We start from the raw sequence: 17,164 nt of genomic DNA, 5'->3' as shown, positions 1-17,164 counted from the left end.
TGGTTTATTCTTTCTTCAGTGAAAAATCAAACCTTGGGAAGATAAGGAAACACATTACATGGATCTGCTTTGTGTAGTCCAAAGCACAGCTCTTAATTAAAAATAAAAAAGCAAAGCAGAGATGGAAGGTCTATGATTAATGTTAGCAACCACACTGTATAATGTGTTCCTCCACTGTCTCCAGATCCTCTGTCTCAAAAAAACAAGACATGAGTGAAAGGAGAATAATCTTGGCCTCATCAAGTTTAATAAGAAACCCCCTCTGAAGTGCAGCAGCCACACCGACCACTCCACTGTATTTGTGTTCAAACTACAAAATGACTGTGTTTAGCACTGGGTCTTGTCCTCAAGCAAATCCCATGAGTACCTCCTTATCCTCAGAGGGTGGAAGGATTGCATCCACACCTGGGCTTTTTTAATCTGTTAGGGGTGGCTGTTCTGCATATCCCCGTGCCCAAGTACAGACTTTCTCTTCAGGTCCCTATCTAGAAAATCTTTTATGTCTGCTTTCTCTCCTTTTCCACTTCCATAGATTTCCCAGGACAGCTGATGTTCTGACCTCTCAGATCCAGTTTTCATCAGCTGTCAAGATAAATTTGGTTAATGCTCTAGGAATGGTTTATTCAGGTTTAGACCGAAGAGGGAATAGTGATGCAAATGCAAGATCATTCCCCTGTCTCTCTAACCTGTCTGATATGTCTCTAGATGCACTAAATTTTTGGTAGTTATACTTTCTTGAGGTTTTTCCCAGGCCAGGAAGAGAAATTTTTTAAATCTTTTAGCAGAAGCATACATGCACACACATGCATATATATCTATAAAGCTCATTTATTTTCTATCTAGAAATAAAAACACAACAATTCCTACATACTCCATTTGCACATATGGGCAGCCAGAGGCAGGGATTTGATGTTTTTCACTGATGTTGAGCTTAATTGTCTCTATTTTAGTATGTATTGGTTTGTAGACATACAATGAAATAACTATGATGTTCACATGGAAATTTGTAATTATGATTTTAATTTATTCAGGAATATGAAGTTGAGGGGTTTTTAATGGAAGCTGGTGTTCCTTCCAGTTAGGAAAGGCAAAATTAAAAGAGCAAGCCTTATTGCCATGCTGCACAGCAGATCACCAGTCCCAGGGGCTGGCAGCTTTCAGCATGGTATCCACACAGAGGGCAGGAATGGGAACTCCAGGAAGTCTCCTTTTGGTCTTCATCCATCACCTGAAGGGACTTGCAGGCTCTGCTGAAGAGCTGACATTGTTGACAGACCTACCATTGTGTGGATGAGGAGCCAGAGCTTTTGCATAGTTACTTTTTCTATGGGTTTAAAAGAGTTAAAATTGGTTTCTCTTGTGCTGTCATGGTGTCAAAGATTTGCTGGATTCGGGACAATTATTTACATTACAAAATCTTTTGGCATTTAAGACTCTGGTTCAGGGAGAATAGAGTGGACTCGGAAATGTCTCGGACTCTGATACCTTTGACTTTGGTTCCTCAGTGTCACTTTGCCAGTGACAGAGTGGGGACCTTTGTTTGCCTTGGCCACTGCATAAAAAAACAGGATATGATCAAATCCAGTTAATCATTCACAAATGTCTCATTTCTTGAATCTCTGAGGGTGTATAACACATTTTTGGGACTGTTCTTTGCTGCTTTGGCTTTTGTTTTAAGTAAGTTAGTAAGGGGAAAATCAAATTTTGAATTTTGTTAAAAGGAAGTGGAGGAATCCTGGAACACACTAGGGCTCTGCAAATGTACATTTAATCATTTAAAGAAATCTCTTTTGGCTAAAAGCTCTTACCAGCGCTTGCTAGTTGCACTCAAAGCCATACAGCTGTATCGTTCCAACAACTGAGGCGAGTTAGCGCCCTTGTTGGCAGCGGGAGCAGAGAGATGCAGGCTGAGCAAATCCTGGGGGCTGAATGCTCTCAAATCCATCAGGACTCTGTGCAGTGTGGGTGAAGAATCCCGAGGGTGGCTCTGCTGGTGGCTGTGCACAGCGGTGTCCGTGGAGAGGCAGTCAGGCACGTCTTGCCTGCCTTGGCGTTTTCAGTGCAAAGCATTTGGCTCTGCCGTGGAGCCGGGCAGTCAGAAACATCTCCTGCAAACACTTTCACTGTGCTTAAGGCAAGCACACACTCTCCCAGCATCAGCAGCAAACCAGAGGAGTGAGTTCTCACACCCAGCACCGTGGTGGAACTCCCTGCTCCAAGATGGCACAGGGCACATGGAGGCTTGAGCACATTCCTGGTGAATTGGTCTGCTCAGTGCTGGCAGTGAGATGCAATGGCCTGGGTGTAAATGGGGGTCTCCCAGCCCTGCAGAGCTGGAAGCTAATGGATATAACAGGAGGATCATTTTGTCCTTCCTCAGTGTCAGTCGTGGCTGCAGTTGGAGACAGGTTACAGTGCTACATGGATTTTAATAAACCTGTTCGTGGACTTCTTGCTTCCTTCCTTTATATATCCAACCCCTCTTGCAAACAGTGTGGGACTCTGACAATAAGTTGAAATCTTTGGCTGGATTACACTGCCTTATTGAGTCTGTGCCCAAAGCCCTTTGAGGGCTCCCATTGACTCTGGTGGGATTTGGTTCAGACTTCAAGTATATGGGACTCCCTTAAGTAAACTCTTTCAAGGCCTGTACATGCGGCAGTACTTACTGAGCTCTTTGTTACTTCTGTGAATAGGAATGTGACCTTTACACTTCTAACAAAGAGCCCTGAATTACAGGACTAAATCTTCATGTTTTGGGAGAGATAAGGTTACCATCCCAGCTCCTCCCAGCCCTGCTGTGCAGGTGGCTGAATGGCTGATGAGGCAATTCCTGAATCACTGTGGTTTTAATCGGACAAGTGCTGAACATGCAGTACAGCAGCTTCAGAGTCTCTTCATTAGCAAATGTCCGTGAACAGTGATGGCCAAGGTTGTAAGTTGTTCTATTTCATGAGTTAAAGCCCTAGTAATATCCTTTTGCCACTGCAGGGTCATTCTGATATCCATATTGGAAGTTTATTTTATCAGTGTACATACTAAAAATGGCCACGGTGGAAGGCAAGACTAGCAACCCATCTAGGTTTTCTATTATCCACCCAGTCCCTTGGCCATGTGAGGGGAGGGAGGGGTAAATAAGATGGAAGAAGGAAGTGTTTGGGCTGTATGCTGTCCCTTCCTCTGGTCTAGTTTTTGGTATCTTTGCCTCCCAAACCTGCTGTTCCAACAGGAGGATCTCAAGTGAGTGAGAGTAGTAGTTTGATTGACAGTGCTATTTTCTACCTGTATTTTAGGTCACTTCCTGGGTAACAACACTGTGATTGATGTACTGAGACAAGCAGGATTTGAAGTGGAGCACACCCCTCCTGGACAACCAATTGGAAAGTAAGCAGCTGCCCACAGATTATTAATCACTTTCTCTCCTTTCTTCTCTCCCTTTTTCTGTGACTAAGCAAGATTATTGCTTAAGTATAGGAGGTGGGTGAGGAACCTCCCTGTCCCACCCAATTTCCCGACAAAAAGTTCATTGTAAAGCATCCATTGTGTGAGTTTGGAAACATATGGAGCCTGAATGGCTGGGTTTTTTGTGGGGTTTTTCCACTTGGGGACATTATTTATATCACAGCTGCTTCATTATACCAGCTCAGAAGTGCCATGGTTTCTTTAAAGAAACATCTCCTTCAGCTCATTTCCCCCCAGAGCTGTTTTTCCTTTTGCTCTCCATGGGGGTTTTTGTTGCTTCTCCATTGCAGACCTCTCTGTCAGGCTGCTGCTCTTCAGGTGGAATTTCAGTTTTTCCTGAAGGACCATATTTAATGTAGCAGATGCACCTTGGAAACTGTTTTAGGCAGGTAGAGAGCAATTCAGTATTCCCTGAGCTTCTCCATCTATCTGGTCAAGTAAAGCAGGCAAGAAGGACTGATCAAGAGGCTCTTGGCAATCTTCATTAGTATAAAATAAAACATGGCACAAAATTGTCCTTAGTTGGTGAAACAGACTTCCTTCGTTCCGCAGACTTTTCTTTTTCCTGGCCATTTAAATGAGGTCTCTGTCTGAAGAAATCACAGACAATAAAACCATGAGGGATGGTGAGAGACCATCTAGCTTTGCAAAATCAGCCTTTCCCCTACATTCTGCAGATAAAATTTGGCCAAGGCTACTCTGTCGTAGGATTGTTATCCTCATTAGGAGAAAGTGTTAGCAGCATGCTCCTGTCCCTGGTGGGCAGACATGACATGGTCCAAAACCGAGGTGAGTCTCAATGAGGAGGATTAATGGCAGAGGTAGTAGGCCATGTCTGAAAAAGCTGTGTGTAATCTTGTTGGAAAATCTGGCTGATCTAACCTTGTTTGGGAAACATCCGCAGTGATTCATATAGAACATAATATGGCTCAACTGTGCATAAGTGTTCTTTGACAGAGCATTTATCCTAAATGCTTCTTGGAATCTGTTGAGCCATAAAAGCATCGTCTTAAATAACAATGGGGGAAAGAGGAAGAAAAGGCTGTTAAACACCACCAGGAAGAGCATATATTCAGAGGAGGTTTAAGAAGCACTTTGGCAGGGGGAGAAAAGTCAACATGGTGCAGGGAAGAGCAGTAAACACTGTAACAGGCTGGAGCTGGAAATTTTTTACTAAAACCAACCAAAAAAAATACAGCAAAACAGAAAAACCAAGCAAACTATAGCAGAACAGCTGAGGTGTATCATTCCTCTGTTTCTGACAAAGAAACTTTCCACTCAGGGAAGCAGACACTGTCTTCAGCCATTTTCATTTAGCTGAAAGTATCATCTTCCCATGAAAAGTGTTTCAACTGGAAATTGTGAAACTATTAATTTATTGGCTGTTGTGAGCCCTGGAGAAGAACTAAAGATGCAGTAGTGTGAGAGAAGTCCAAGAATAGTCTCTGCTCTCTGGTGTTAGGCTTTGTCTGTACACATCATCACAGACTTGAAATAAAGGATGGGGCAGGAAACTTGACTCAAAGCCAGTGCTTAATGTTGACTTATTTGCAGAGTGGGGCACCTCTCTGCATTCCCCTACCTTGGCAGCAGAGTCTCCTGTTCATGATGTCTTCCCTAAAATTCTCAGTTCCTTCGGGAAACATACCTGAAAGCAAGAGGGTTTGAACTCTGCCTAGATGGATGTGTGTGTCCTCAGCTGAATGGTCCCACACTGGGTAACTTCTGTTCCCAGCTCCAGAACATCATGTTGGGCAGGTTTGCCTGGACTAGAACCCTCATTCCAGTGGGGTCTGCTCTGAACATTGAACATACAAAACTTTATACTGTGCAGGAATACTGGATGGAGTCAAAAGAGAGCACATGGTTGCACCCCCTAAAGATTAGATGCTCTGGGAATTTTCCTATGGTCTGATCATAAGGTAGATCTGCCTGTTCTAGATGAGAATGAAGAAGGAAAAATAAATTGCATGGTAAAAAAGTCCAGAGTTGCCACTAGACTGAATTACTCAAGATGCAGAAACAGCAGAAAGCTATAGAAACTGTGAATAGAGAGCATTTAAATATATTCACAGGAAGCAGCCTTTAGAAGAAACAAAGACTCTCAGAACTCCACACCAGGGACTGTATTGTCATTGTCCTGTAACTGGGCTGTAGCTGTCAGAAGTGCTTGGAGCTCCCCCTTAGGAATGAGGAGGCTGCTGCAAACCATTCTGCCCCTTTTTTTTTGTTTTTTTTGGAATAGCTTGTATTTAAACATTTCTGGGCAAGCTGCAAAAGACAGTCTAGCCAAACACAGTATGACAAAACTTGATGGCACAACAACTTAATAATTGTTGTGTTGTTTAGGTCATGTTGCTGTAATTGAGAGTCTTAAGGAGCTTTGCATTTTTGTCTAGCCTTCCTTTTTTTACTCTTTCCTTTTTAAAAGATGAAATAAAAACAATTGAAAGGCCCAGAAGAAGAACCATTTTGCTATAGTGACTGTAGTAACAAAATGTATACATAGAATAAACAAGTAGAAGCTCAATGAATTTTGAGCTGCTTGCAAAGCAGAAATTGTTGTATGGGTTACAGAGGTGCAGGTGTTTTCATCTTGATTGTTGTGGAGCCATACATGAAGAGGTATTTCTCTCCTGTGCTGAAGCCCAAAAGAGACATTTCTGGTTTGCTTCCAAATAAGTTGTGTAAGGGAGTCAAGCCCACTGCATTGCATTCTGGCATTGACAGTTGAAAAATTGGACAGTGTTCAGGGAAGATCAGCTGGATTCTAACGTAGAGTTTGGGGGGGGGTGGACAGCACATGGAAAAAATGCAAGGGTTGGAAAAAAAACTGAAGCAGCTGCATGCTTATGTTTTGGCAAAGGGAATTCAAAAAAAAGGAGTGTTGTGGACAGATTGTATGCAGAAGAATGAAGAGGAACAGTTTGAGCTGGCACATAGGAATATTTGAAAGTATATCAGATTGAAATTGAGGCTGGTTTTGGATGAATATCAATGATTCCTTGACAGTGATTTGCAGGACAATTTTTCTCAGGTTAAGTAAGAAGCCCCATTATATGAAAGTAAGTTCAGCAAAACACTCATACTATGTCCTACTTACTACCAGTGCTGCCTTGCCAAAACAGCAAATAGTCTTTCTCTTCAATCTCTCTGTTCCTAGAACAGTATGATTATTACTATTATTGACATGATTAATAGTCTGATCTTGATTGTTCAACAATAGCTAAGCAGCATTACCATGAATAAGTGGAGTGTAATCTGGTATGGTGTTTAAACTCTGCCATCCATTTCACTTTTAGAAAGGACAAGAGAATGCCTTCTTCAGAAACTAACTAGCAGCATTCCTGTGTATCAAAAAAAAAAAAGAAGAATGAAACAAGACAAAGACCAAAGCTGTTTATGCTTTCAGTTGCACACAGACTGGGTAAAGCCAGAAGATTGTTGGCTTCCTCTGTCCAAAATGCTAAGCATGGGTTGTGAAATGGCTGCTCTTTAAGCCAACCAAACTGAATACCTAGAGTCTCACATTTCTGTTGTTTAGTGACAAGCACAAATTTGAGCCAAATCCTCCCTTTTCTAAGGTACTGGGGAAAAATAAAGTGAGATCTTGTCTGGCTAGAAGAGATAGCCAAGACATGGAGGGGTCTGATGGCTCCACAATCAGTGATCTGGCAAAGAAGAGTTTATATAAAGTACATTTAGCTGGTGTGGAGCTATTTGGGAACTCTCACTGATTGGATTTCTGAAACCTCCTGGCTCCTCCTGTTGACCTGCCTGGTGGCCCAGTGTTGACCTTGCTGTGCCTCTTCCAGAATTCCACCAGCTGACTGTTGAAAACACCTTCTTTAAAGCTCAGTCCCTTTCTGTAAAAGAAACCCTGTTGTATTCATCATTGTTCATATGGCAGAACAATGCCATAAACACTTGAGAACTTAGTCTCACATTGGCCTCATTTGTTCATTTTGTTGCCTGAGGGAAAGAGTCCTGAATCTGTTTGCGTGACAGCCTTCAGCAGCGTTCATATTTCCTTCTTATTTTGCTGGCTGCCGTCCTTGTCCCCAAATAAAGGCATTGGAAAATTAGTGGCTGAATCAATAGCTCATTGCTTTGCCCTGAGATAAGAAAGGCAACTTTTTTTTTTTTTGGTGGAGTTCTGCCAACTGGCTGTCCCTGCTCCCCTCTGTCTTCAGAAAACAGAGCTGCGTGCTTGGGGTTGGGAGAGAGGAGGAGATGGGAGAAAGTTTCCCCTCAGATGGATTCCAGGGAATTGAGCAGATAAAGGGCCACAGCTGCTTCACATTTAACTGGAACCAGCCAAACTGCAAGATCAATCCAGGAAGCACCTGTGTCCATGATGACTCTGTTGTTGCTGGGTTCTCAAAATCAGCTCTGACCTTCTGCCACGTGCCAAGCCCTGACGTGCTGCACACCATCCTCTTGGCCAGAAGAACACGCAGCAGTGCTCATTTCCATCAGGCTACTCTCTCCGAGGATGTGATCAATGCTGCCTTCTTTCAGAATCTGAGAATTCAGGACAAATCAAAGAATTCAGCACACGTTTTCGTGTCTGCTTGTCTGAGAGTTGGAGAGTTTATTGTAAACTCTCAGAGCTCTGCTGAAGAAATTAATTACCCTTGTTCCTTATGTTTGAGCTTCCTGGCCCAGTTGAACCAACGTGTCTTTGCTGTTGTAACTTAGTTCTGTCCTTCTGTCTGAAGCAAAGAGCTTCCTCCCTCCCTTCTCCTATAATATCCTACAGGTGGGACCCTGGCTCTGCTACTCGTTGTTGTCTCAGGGTGGAAGTCTTGGCTCTCCTGGCAGTGCTCTCTCCTTCCCCTTGGGATGAAAGCACACTCCATCCACACAGTGATGGAGCCATTTCACTACATCAGGAGCCCTAATCTTCTCAAGGTGATGGACAGAAATGGGAAAGTGCATTTCCCACAGCTCCAGTTTGGTAAACCCCGTTCAGTAGATCCCAGAAAATTACAGATGCCCTCAGAGCCCTCAGGAATCTCCCAGTAGCTGTCAACTTTAGGATGTGTACACTGCTTCAGCTCTGCATAGCTCTGCATAGCTGCTAATTTTTGGGATGTGTTAGGGAAAACATTAAAGTTGTTGTGAAATAAAGAAAAGTTTATTTAGAAAAGACACAAGTGGAAAAAAAATTACAAGAGCTGTGACACTTTAATTGGAAACAACTGAATTAATTGAGGAAAAAAGAACCGAGAAAGGTACATTCTGGATCCCATCTCTTCTGAGACAGGGAAAAATGCACACTTTTTTTATGTGGGTGGAGTAATCTCCCCATTGGGATGCTGCAGTTCTTCTTAAACCTCTTGTAAGCCTTTGGCTCTTTTCACTTGATCTGAGCCTGAGGGTCATCCTCCCATCACTAGCTCTCTTCCCTGAGAAGAAAAGCAAATCCATTTTTTAGGGGGTTCTCTGACAGCATAATTTACAGTAAGAGGTGCATAGGGATTAAATGGGGTTCATCTGCATGCATTGGCAAATTTATTGCCTCATCTAACATTGGAGAATATGACTACTCAATGCTTAAAATACTTAGCCATGAAAATATGCACATTACATTTTCATGTTCCCGAGTGCCTTTAAAATATCCTCCTTTGCAATTTAATTGTCTCTGTGTCTACCTTACAGCCACAAAGCCTGAGCCAAGCAAAGTAACAGGGGGGAAAACGTGGAAGAAGCTCTCCAAAACGTGGTAGAGAAGCAAAGTCAACTTAGGAATTCTCAGAAATTTAATTATCCTGTCACTTCCTGAGCAACACATTATTTAGGGATAGTGTATCTTCGTGTTCTTTAGGCCACCTTTAGACACTGAACGCCTTCTGAGAGAATGGAATTTAGTGATGTGCTACAAAAAAATCTAGGAAAGAACAAGATAATTCATGGTGTTGGAGAAGGAGTACAGAGCAGAACTTCTCAGGAATTTAATGCTTGACTAGTTCTCCCAGTGGGACATTCACTTTGCTCTATAATCAGATTTTATCATTGGCAACATTTTTGGGTTTTTTTGAAGAAATTGTTCCATATTCCATATAATTCTGTTCCTTGGGAATGGGGCCACTGGGGAAACCTGGGCTTGCTTCTTTTTGCTCAAGGGCAGCTTGCTCGCTGAGCTGTCCTGAAGCCAGTGCTAAGGTTTCTAGGGTTTTTTGCTGATCTGCAGCCTATCAGTTTTAGGAGATCTGTATCTTATACTCCATAAACTCTCTAATAGTAAACTTACAGAGCCTTGGAGACTTCAAAAGTTCAGAGCTAGTTCTTACCTTATTTCCTAGCCAAATTTCAGGGTTATTGTTTCCACAGGAGAAGCTGATTTTTCATCCTCTTTCTGCTTCCAGCCAACTCTTAACGCAGATCTTTTCACCTCAGGTCATAAGCATGAGATGAAAATTTTGGTTTATAGTTATTAGAGATAAAGCTGATCCAACTTGCGCTGAAATTGTTGGCTTCCATCAGTGCCAGTAGCTTTTAGAGGTCATCATTAATATGAGATGGTTGCTGATCCTCTCCCATCTTTGGTTGTGAGGAGCCATGAGGGAATTGGTGGAAAACTCAGAGTATTGTTCACACAGTTGAGCAGATGCCTTCCTTAGTCAAAGTAAAAAGACTGGCTTTTCCAGAGTAGTGCTCATGGGTGTCTTAGACAACTGGCCAGGCTTGCTTGCAGGAGGTGTCTGGCTGGTTTTAGGTGGCTAATCAAGTTTCAGATGTGTAATAATTTTGTGAGATGTGTCACTAGGCTCATTTAAGCCTTTGGAAAAACTGCACCATCCCCTCCCCAGCCTTACATTGAAACACAGGTTGTGTGACTTTGTTTGTGTATTGAGCCTGCTCTTGTTCTGTGGATTGATGGCCTCCACCCCAGGCGATATCAATCTGGGCTGAAGTGCAGCTGCACTTTGTAACAGCTCAAGGGGCACAAAGGTATCAAGTGGTATTGTGTGCTTGGAAAGATGTCGTTTATCTAAGGAAGTTTGTGGTCTGTTTGCTGTCACTCTGTCTTTGCAGTGCCGACTTCCCTTACCTTCAGTATCACGTTGTCAGGCAAAGAGGCCTCACACATTAGGACAGATAGCTTTTCCACATCCAGAGCTGACTTCTTTTCCTTCAGCGAGAGCTCTGTGGGCTGTGCTGCAATCGATAGAGCTGATTCACTCAGCATGAGTGTAATTGCTATTCATTTAGCTTGCAGAGAGCTCTTTACAGTGCACAAGTTCCTAAAAAAGGAACAGAGAGAAAGGAAGTCAATGACTTTTCTCACTGACACTTTCCCTTAAAAGTTCCTTCAACAACAGTCCCTTAGGGAAAAAACAGTCAAGGATACAGTGTTCTACAGAGGAGTTTGCTGAGAAGCACGTGTTTCATCTTTCATGAGTGATCAGGTGTTCATAAGGACATTCTTTGGAGTATAAATGGGTTAGAAGCCCTCCAGAACACTATTATGTGTCTGGTGGCATGGCCAAATGACTCCATGTGGGTGGATCTTGTTGTGGCAAGCTGTGAAACTTACTGGAACCTTTCAAAATTGCCCCCACAAGTAGAAAGTCACTCTAATGTACATATGGTGTGTGATTTTATGTCATTTCTTGCCCATTTTGATGCAAAATAGTCTCGCTTTTAACAACTCATGGTATCTCAGCCAAGCCAGGTGACTTCATGCTGTCCACGACCCAGCTTTGGGTCTGAAATGACAGTGTGGGCATCCCTTTAGGAGAACATGGTAAAGAGTCAGGCTGAGATCCATGTGTATCAGCCCCTCCTCCTTGTTACGTGCTAGTAGAAGGAGCAGGAATGCCAAAAGGAGTAAGTTCTTATAACAGTAAATTAAGGATGGTGAATTTATGAAGCACTTGTCACAATAAATACCTTAGAAGCCAGAATGCATTTTTGTGTCATGATCACTGAATCATTTTTATGAGAAGTCAAAGTAAATTCATATGCAATCTGTAAAGTTTGTAAAGAGTTTAATTCATCCAGGAAATCATGTGTTGGGAATACTGTACCCAGATCCAGATCAGATATACTTCAGAGAAGCATTTAGGTTTTAAAATCCTTCCGCAAGCTAAACTGATCTCCAGAATCTTTGGAGTTTCACCCTTCTCTGGACCTCATGCTCCATGCAAGTGAGCATCATGCCAATGTGTTTCCCATTTCCTGGGGATTAAACTGCTGTGTTTGATGACTCAGGACTTTCCAAGGAAGCAGCTCAGTCACTCATTCTCTCTGAAGTGGCCTCAGGTGCCTCAGAGGACGTGTTTTCTCTTCCACAGTGATTCATGATTTCAGAGCAGAAGATCAACTCTCTCTGTTTTTTTTTTCCTTCCCACAAAGTTAATTAATAAAACAAATTTCTATTAGTGGGTGTTGAAAGATTTTGGTTTTCCACCTACACTCCCAAATGCTCTGCATTCCAGGAAGAATGAAAAATGGACCTGTGAACAGAAACAGGAGGGAGGAAAAATGGATCAGATGCTGTGGATGGATGTAGGTACAGTGGCTGTCAAGTGATATGATGGAAGAACTTCCTGAATGAAGACAATTTCTTGCGATCCTTAATGCTAAAAACATCAGTACAGTAATCCAATTTTGGGATTCATAGGTGCAAATTTAGAAAGTTTGGGGCACAGGGAGTGTCTGGCAGAAACTTAACTCTCTGTTTGGGCCTCCCCATTGACCTCTTGCTTAGGCAGGCAGCTGCATGGAACACAGTTGTTCTGCTTTTGGAAACTGGATCTTCTGCCACTGTCAGAGGCTCCTGTTGGTCAGGAGAAGCACCTGGAGGATTCACCCCCTCATGGCCACTGTGGACCTGGCTATGCCCATCTGTCTGCCTCACGTAGCCCCACCACAGTACAGAAGTTTTCATTAGCATCAAGAATTAAGTGTAAATTTATACTCACCATGTTCATAACTTTTGTCACTTAAGCAAGAAAACACTTGGTCCTAATCCAGGTTGAAAAAAGAACTAAATTTGGGATATTTTCCCTTCTCACTGCTGTATGGGACGTCAGAGCAGTTCACAATTCCATAGTGCCACTCTCTGCTGGTGGCAGCTTGCAGAGGAAGAGACCTAATTTGGTGCTGTCATTTGTGGGAAAGAGCACTCTGAAGTCTTTCTCCATTGATTTCCAGCCAAGTCAGGAGTAGTAAGATTTTCCTGCTAACCTGTAGCACTTCAGCAGCAAAGTCTCAGACAGGATCCAAGTCCTTTGGTACCCAGTGCCCTGTCTGGCAACTAGATTTGTATCTCCTGTCATATGGCCCCAGCTTCACATTTCCAAATTACTCTTGCAAAACTAAAGGCAGTCCCAGAAATTCTTCTGTCAGGACAGCACATCCCTGTTTATGTTTGAAGGGCTGATACCAGTCTGGAGTCCCCAGTGATCAAAGTGCACGTTCAGAGATGAGCCCCGTGTTGTGTTTGAAGTGAGCACAGCACTTTGAAACGAGGATGAAGCAGGAATAAATCAGGATGAAGGATGTGGGGCATTACCTACTTTACATGAAATCCCTGCTGGAAAGATGTGGCCAGTGTTCCGAAGTTTTCCTTGGAGAGTGCTTGGAAGTTGCACACCAGCCTATTTGTGGAAAGCTGAACAGTTTCCTATTGTCCGTGATGTGAAACCCTTCCCAGATAAACACTTCCCCCTCCACTGAAGAAAAGCGATAAAGCCTCGGCAGAGTTGCTGGTTTCTGTTGGTATTGAGCTCTGCTAAAGGCTACAGTTTGCATCCATGCCAGAGTCGTTGAGGAAAGGCTGTTATTGAGTGAGTCTGGGATCATCTTCAAGGGTTTAATAAGATTGTGTGCCCACATCTTTGCGTCTCTGGGTTCATTATACCCCTGGAATGTAAATCCCAATCCACAGTGGATAAAAAGGTTCACATGGATCTCAAATACTTTTGTGGTATTGTCTCCTCCTGATTTCTGAAAGGGAAAGAAAAACATTGCTAGAAATAAACTCACTGGAGTTGTTTAGCCTGGAGAACAGGAGGCTCGGGGGGACCTTATCACTTTCTTCAGCTACGTGAAAGGGAGTTGTAGTGAGGTGGGAGTTGGTCTCTTATCCCAAATAACAAGCAGTAAGAGAACAAGAAATGGCCTCAAGTTGTGCCAGGGAGGTTTAGACTGGATATTAGGAAAAATTTCTTCACAGAAAGGGTTGCCACACATCGGAACAGGCTACCCCGGGAAGTGGTGTAGTCACCATCCCTGAAGGGATTTAAAGGGTGTGTGGATGTGGCATTTAGGGGCATGGTTTAGTGGTGAACATGGCTGTGCTGGGTTAACAGTTGGACTCAGTGATCTTAAAGGTCTTTTCCAACATAAACAATTCTGTGATTTTACAAAGAGAGCAGTAAATCTCTGCTGCTGTAGTGGGTTTGTAACACTGCCTGCATTTGTGGCATTTTAAGTAATTTTAAGGAATTATTCCTATCACCCACAGAGTCAAGGCATCATATTCCATCAAGATCCAGAAGTCCCTCCATGAACTTCGGAGAGAAAAAGCTGATTTTTGAAATCGGCAATGCTAAGAACCAAAGCTGTGTAACACTGGGGTAATACTGGTGGTAGTTTGGTCCAGGTCAGTGGGTGGCTCTCCCTCTGCTTCTCTTGTCCTGGCAGGTGCAGGTCTGAAATACCTCATTGTGTCCTCATCTCTGACTCCAGTTTGATTTTGCTGGGTGCCTCCATCCTTCCTCCATGGTGCCTCCCAGGCAAAAGACCTCTTCCCAAGAGGGCAGCGTGTGGTTCCACTTGTTGGCCCACAGGCAGTGGATGTAGTAGATACAGATTCATTTTTGCCACCATTTTGTCAAAGCAAATGTTGCTTTGAGTTTGTGACAGAGGAATCATCTTTCTTCCCTAGAGGCTAGAGGGTTTCTTGCTAATGTTAAATGAGAATTTTGCACTTGAATCAAATTTGTATGTAGATTAGGTTTTAGGTGAGAATTGCAGCTTCCACTGACATTTAGCAGGCACTGAGGTTTTAAATCGCTGAGGCAATTTTAGACACATTCCCCTCAAGGAGAAAGGACATTGACTGGAAAGCAGAGGTAACAAGGGTTTCATTTGTTTGTTTTACAATTGCAGCCCTGAATTTAAGGCAATTTCTGTGTATCTAAGCATTCATACTGATTGCAGTCATTGCTGAATGGTCAGCAATTCCCACTCGTGTCAGTGAAAGGCAGCAAATGAAATCCACAGGCAACCAGAAGTAGTTAAAATGAGGTGATGGAGCCGGAAATTTATTTTGTTTTCTTCTTCTTCTTTCACTACTGGAGTGCACTGTCCCACTTGCCCCCCTCTTTACCTGTCCTTCCTTTCCAAGAAGCCCTGCTCAGTCTGTGAGCAACAGATCTGATGAGGTCTAGGAGTCCTATGGGTTCCCTAATTATTGGTCTGTGGTGTATAGAAAAGGGCCGAACCTTTCCTCATAAAGCCTGACTCCATCATGCTTATTTTCATGTAAATAAGGACATACACTCTTGTTTGATCTGTGTGCTACTTGGGATAATTCAGTTCCAACTGGCTGTCAGATGAATTCTTGCTAGAAAAGGAAGGAGACAGAGGGACAGAGTAGCCGCCCCTTCTGTTCAGAATTAACAGGCTGGTGGGACAGCCCCAAGCACTCAGTCTCATTGTAGAGAGAGTCAGATGAGTCGTCCTGCAGTTTTAATTAAAACATCTCACATGGGCAGCATTTCAACAGCATTGACTTTCCTGCAGTTTGAGCTGTATTACAGCACTGCCTCATGAGAAGTCCTGGTTTGGTCACTCTCAGTGTTCCAGCTTTGTGTAGTGATAAGAAGCTAATGTGACTGCTGGAACCTGTGCCAGATGCCAGGCATAGCTCTGATGAGTCTCTGACGTCTGCTACACTTGTGATATTCCATGTTTTTCCATAGCTAGGCAGTGCTACAAGTACTCAGCTGTGATACCCTCTCGGACAACTGGCACTTAGATAAAGCACTTCAAGGCAAACAAACAAACAGATCTGCAGATACAATGGAGGCAGGTGAGCCCCTAGAGCTCCTGTGCAATGAGGTCTCCAGCAGAGTTAGGGAGGGAGGCTGCAGAGGCTGTCACCTTTGTACTGTCTGTCATTGTCTCACAGCCTTCACCTGTCAGCTTGCTGAGATGGAGCTCTTTAATGAATGCATAATTTAAGTCTGGGATTCTTAAATGTACCAATACAAATAATAATCATAGACATTTCAGTGAAGGAGAGATATTTTCTGGGGTCAGTGCAAGTTTTCCTATTTTAAGGAGGAAAGACCTGGAGCCTGTTCTTTAGAACTAGACAATGAGATTTGCCTGAGTTCGTTAAAAATCAGTCTCCCCTATGGCCTCAGATGGCTCCTGGATATTCAAGGTCTGATCTCATAAGTTTCAATTAGCAACCAAAAAAAGAGAATATAAAACCTTGTTTTCTTCCTTTAGGTTACAGCAGCAATGTGCATGCCTTTTTAATGAAGAATTTTAGTGTAGGATGGCTTTGTCAAACAGAAATGAGTACTGATTACAAGCAGGTTCATCAGCATGACTTGATACAAGAGAGGGAAGCTGGGTGAAAACAGGCTGATACGTAGAGAGACATTATGTGAAGTCCATTAGCGTTAGAGTTGACAGAACAGCATTAGACATTAAAGCAAGTGGGGTTTGGAGGGAGAACTCTTCTGCCTTCATCACATTTTGAGGGCTCTGTCCATTACTGTGCAGTGAAAATGCCCACGGACAGGCTGAAGTGTTGCCTGAATAGGGGTTCTGACAACTGTCTTGTTCTTTTCTTGGAAACACTCAGGCACTGTGATATGGGCAAGGCCAATGGGCTCTAACAATGTTTTGGAGAAAGTCAGAGTATCTCTGTGTTCCTTTTTTTAGCTCAGCAGCCACCAATGGCTGAGCAGATCAGATGTTTTACAGTGGTGGCTACAGAGAAGAAAAGTGGATTTAGTGTCACAGAGATCTGGAGTCTCTTGCAGACATGGTCTTCTTATGGCTCTTTGGTTCCACACTTGTGCCTGCTGCCGGGTTTAAGTGGTCTGTGTCTCTCTCCTTTTGGTGATAGCAGCTACTTAGGAGCCCATGTTATCTGTGTCTTGCAATTGCAAGAGCCACAACTGAACAAGGTACTTCAGGAACACAAGTTGCTGTGCTTGTACAGATCTGTGATCTACCCAGTACCTCATTTCTGCCAGGACCCAACTTCAGAGCAGCAGAGGGAAGTGCAGGAACAGCACCAGGCAAACAGAGAATAATCTGCCCTTAGTTTGAGACTGAAGTCAGTGGAAATGTTGTAGTCTCTCAAGCTGAGCATTTGGCACCTTGCTCAGCTATGTCCCTGTAGAGAGTTTTTAGTTTAAAATGTGATAAAGAATATGAACTCCTGCAGATATATCTTCTCTCTGGAGGATCCTGCAAAGAAGGGAAACTAATTCCCAGTGGAGACAACCTGAGAGCAGAACTCAATTTGGATTGTAAATGAGCAAGATACAAACAATTGTGTATTAGCTGTAATTCTACTGTGGAATCAAATCAACCAGCCAGTTTGAGGAGTTTTTTGTCAGTCACCTTCTTAAAATTCATTGCAAACTCAGTACTCAAAGTTTTATTATAAGACACTAAAACATTTTAGTTACCTTTATGTGCCAAGCCTTTGGGTGCT

At 43.1% G+C, this 17,164-nt stretch overlaps 1 protein-coding gene across 1 annotated transcript in view; it reads left to right on the top strand.

Moving 5' to 3' along the window:
• Positions 1 to 17,164, top strand: part of TRABD2B (TraB domain containing 2B) — a gene marked incomplete at both ends in the record, with an annotated part of 263,544 nt that overhangs the window by 219,386 nt on the left and 26,994 nt on the right. Inside the window, one exon of the mRNA XM_082286719.1 lies at positions 3,294 to 3,384. Coding sequence (XP_082142845.1) covers positions 3,294 to 3,384 — 91 coding nt within the window. The remainder of the gene's footprint in view (positions 1 to 3,293; positions 3,385 to 17,164) is intronic.

The sequence above is a fragment of the Coloeus monedula genome (assembly GCF_965178545.1).
Source record: "Coloeus monedula genome assembly, chromosome: 9".
Classification (NCBI taxonomy): Eukaryota; Metazoa; Chordata; class Aves; order Passeriformes; family Corvidae; genus Coloeus; species Coloeus monedula.
This window is presented reverse-complemented; position numbering and strand designations above follow the sequence as displayed.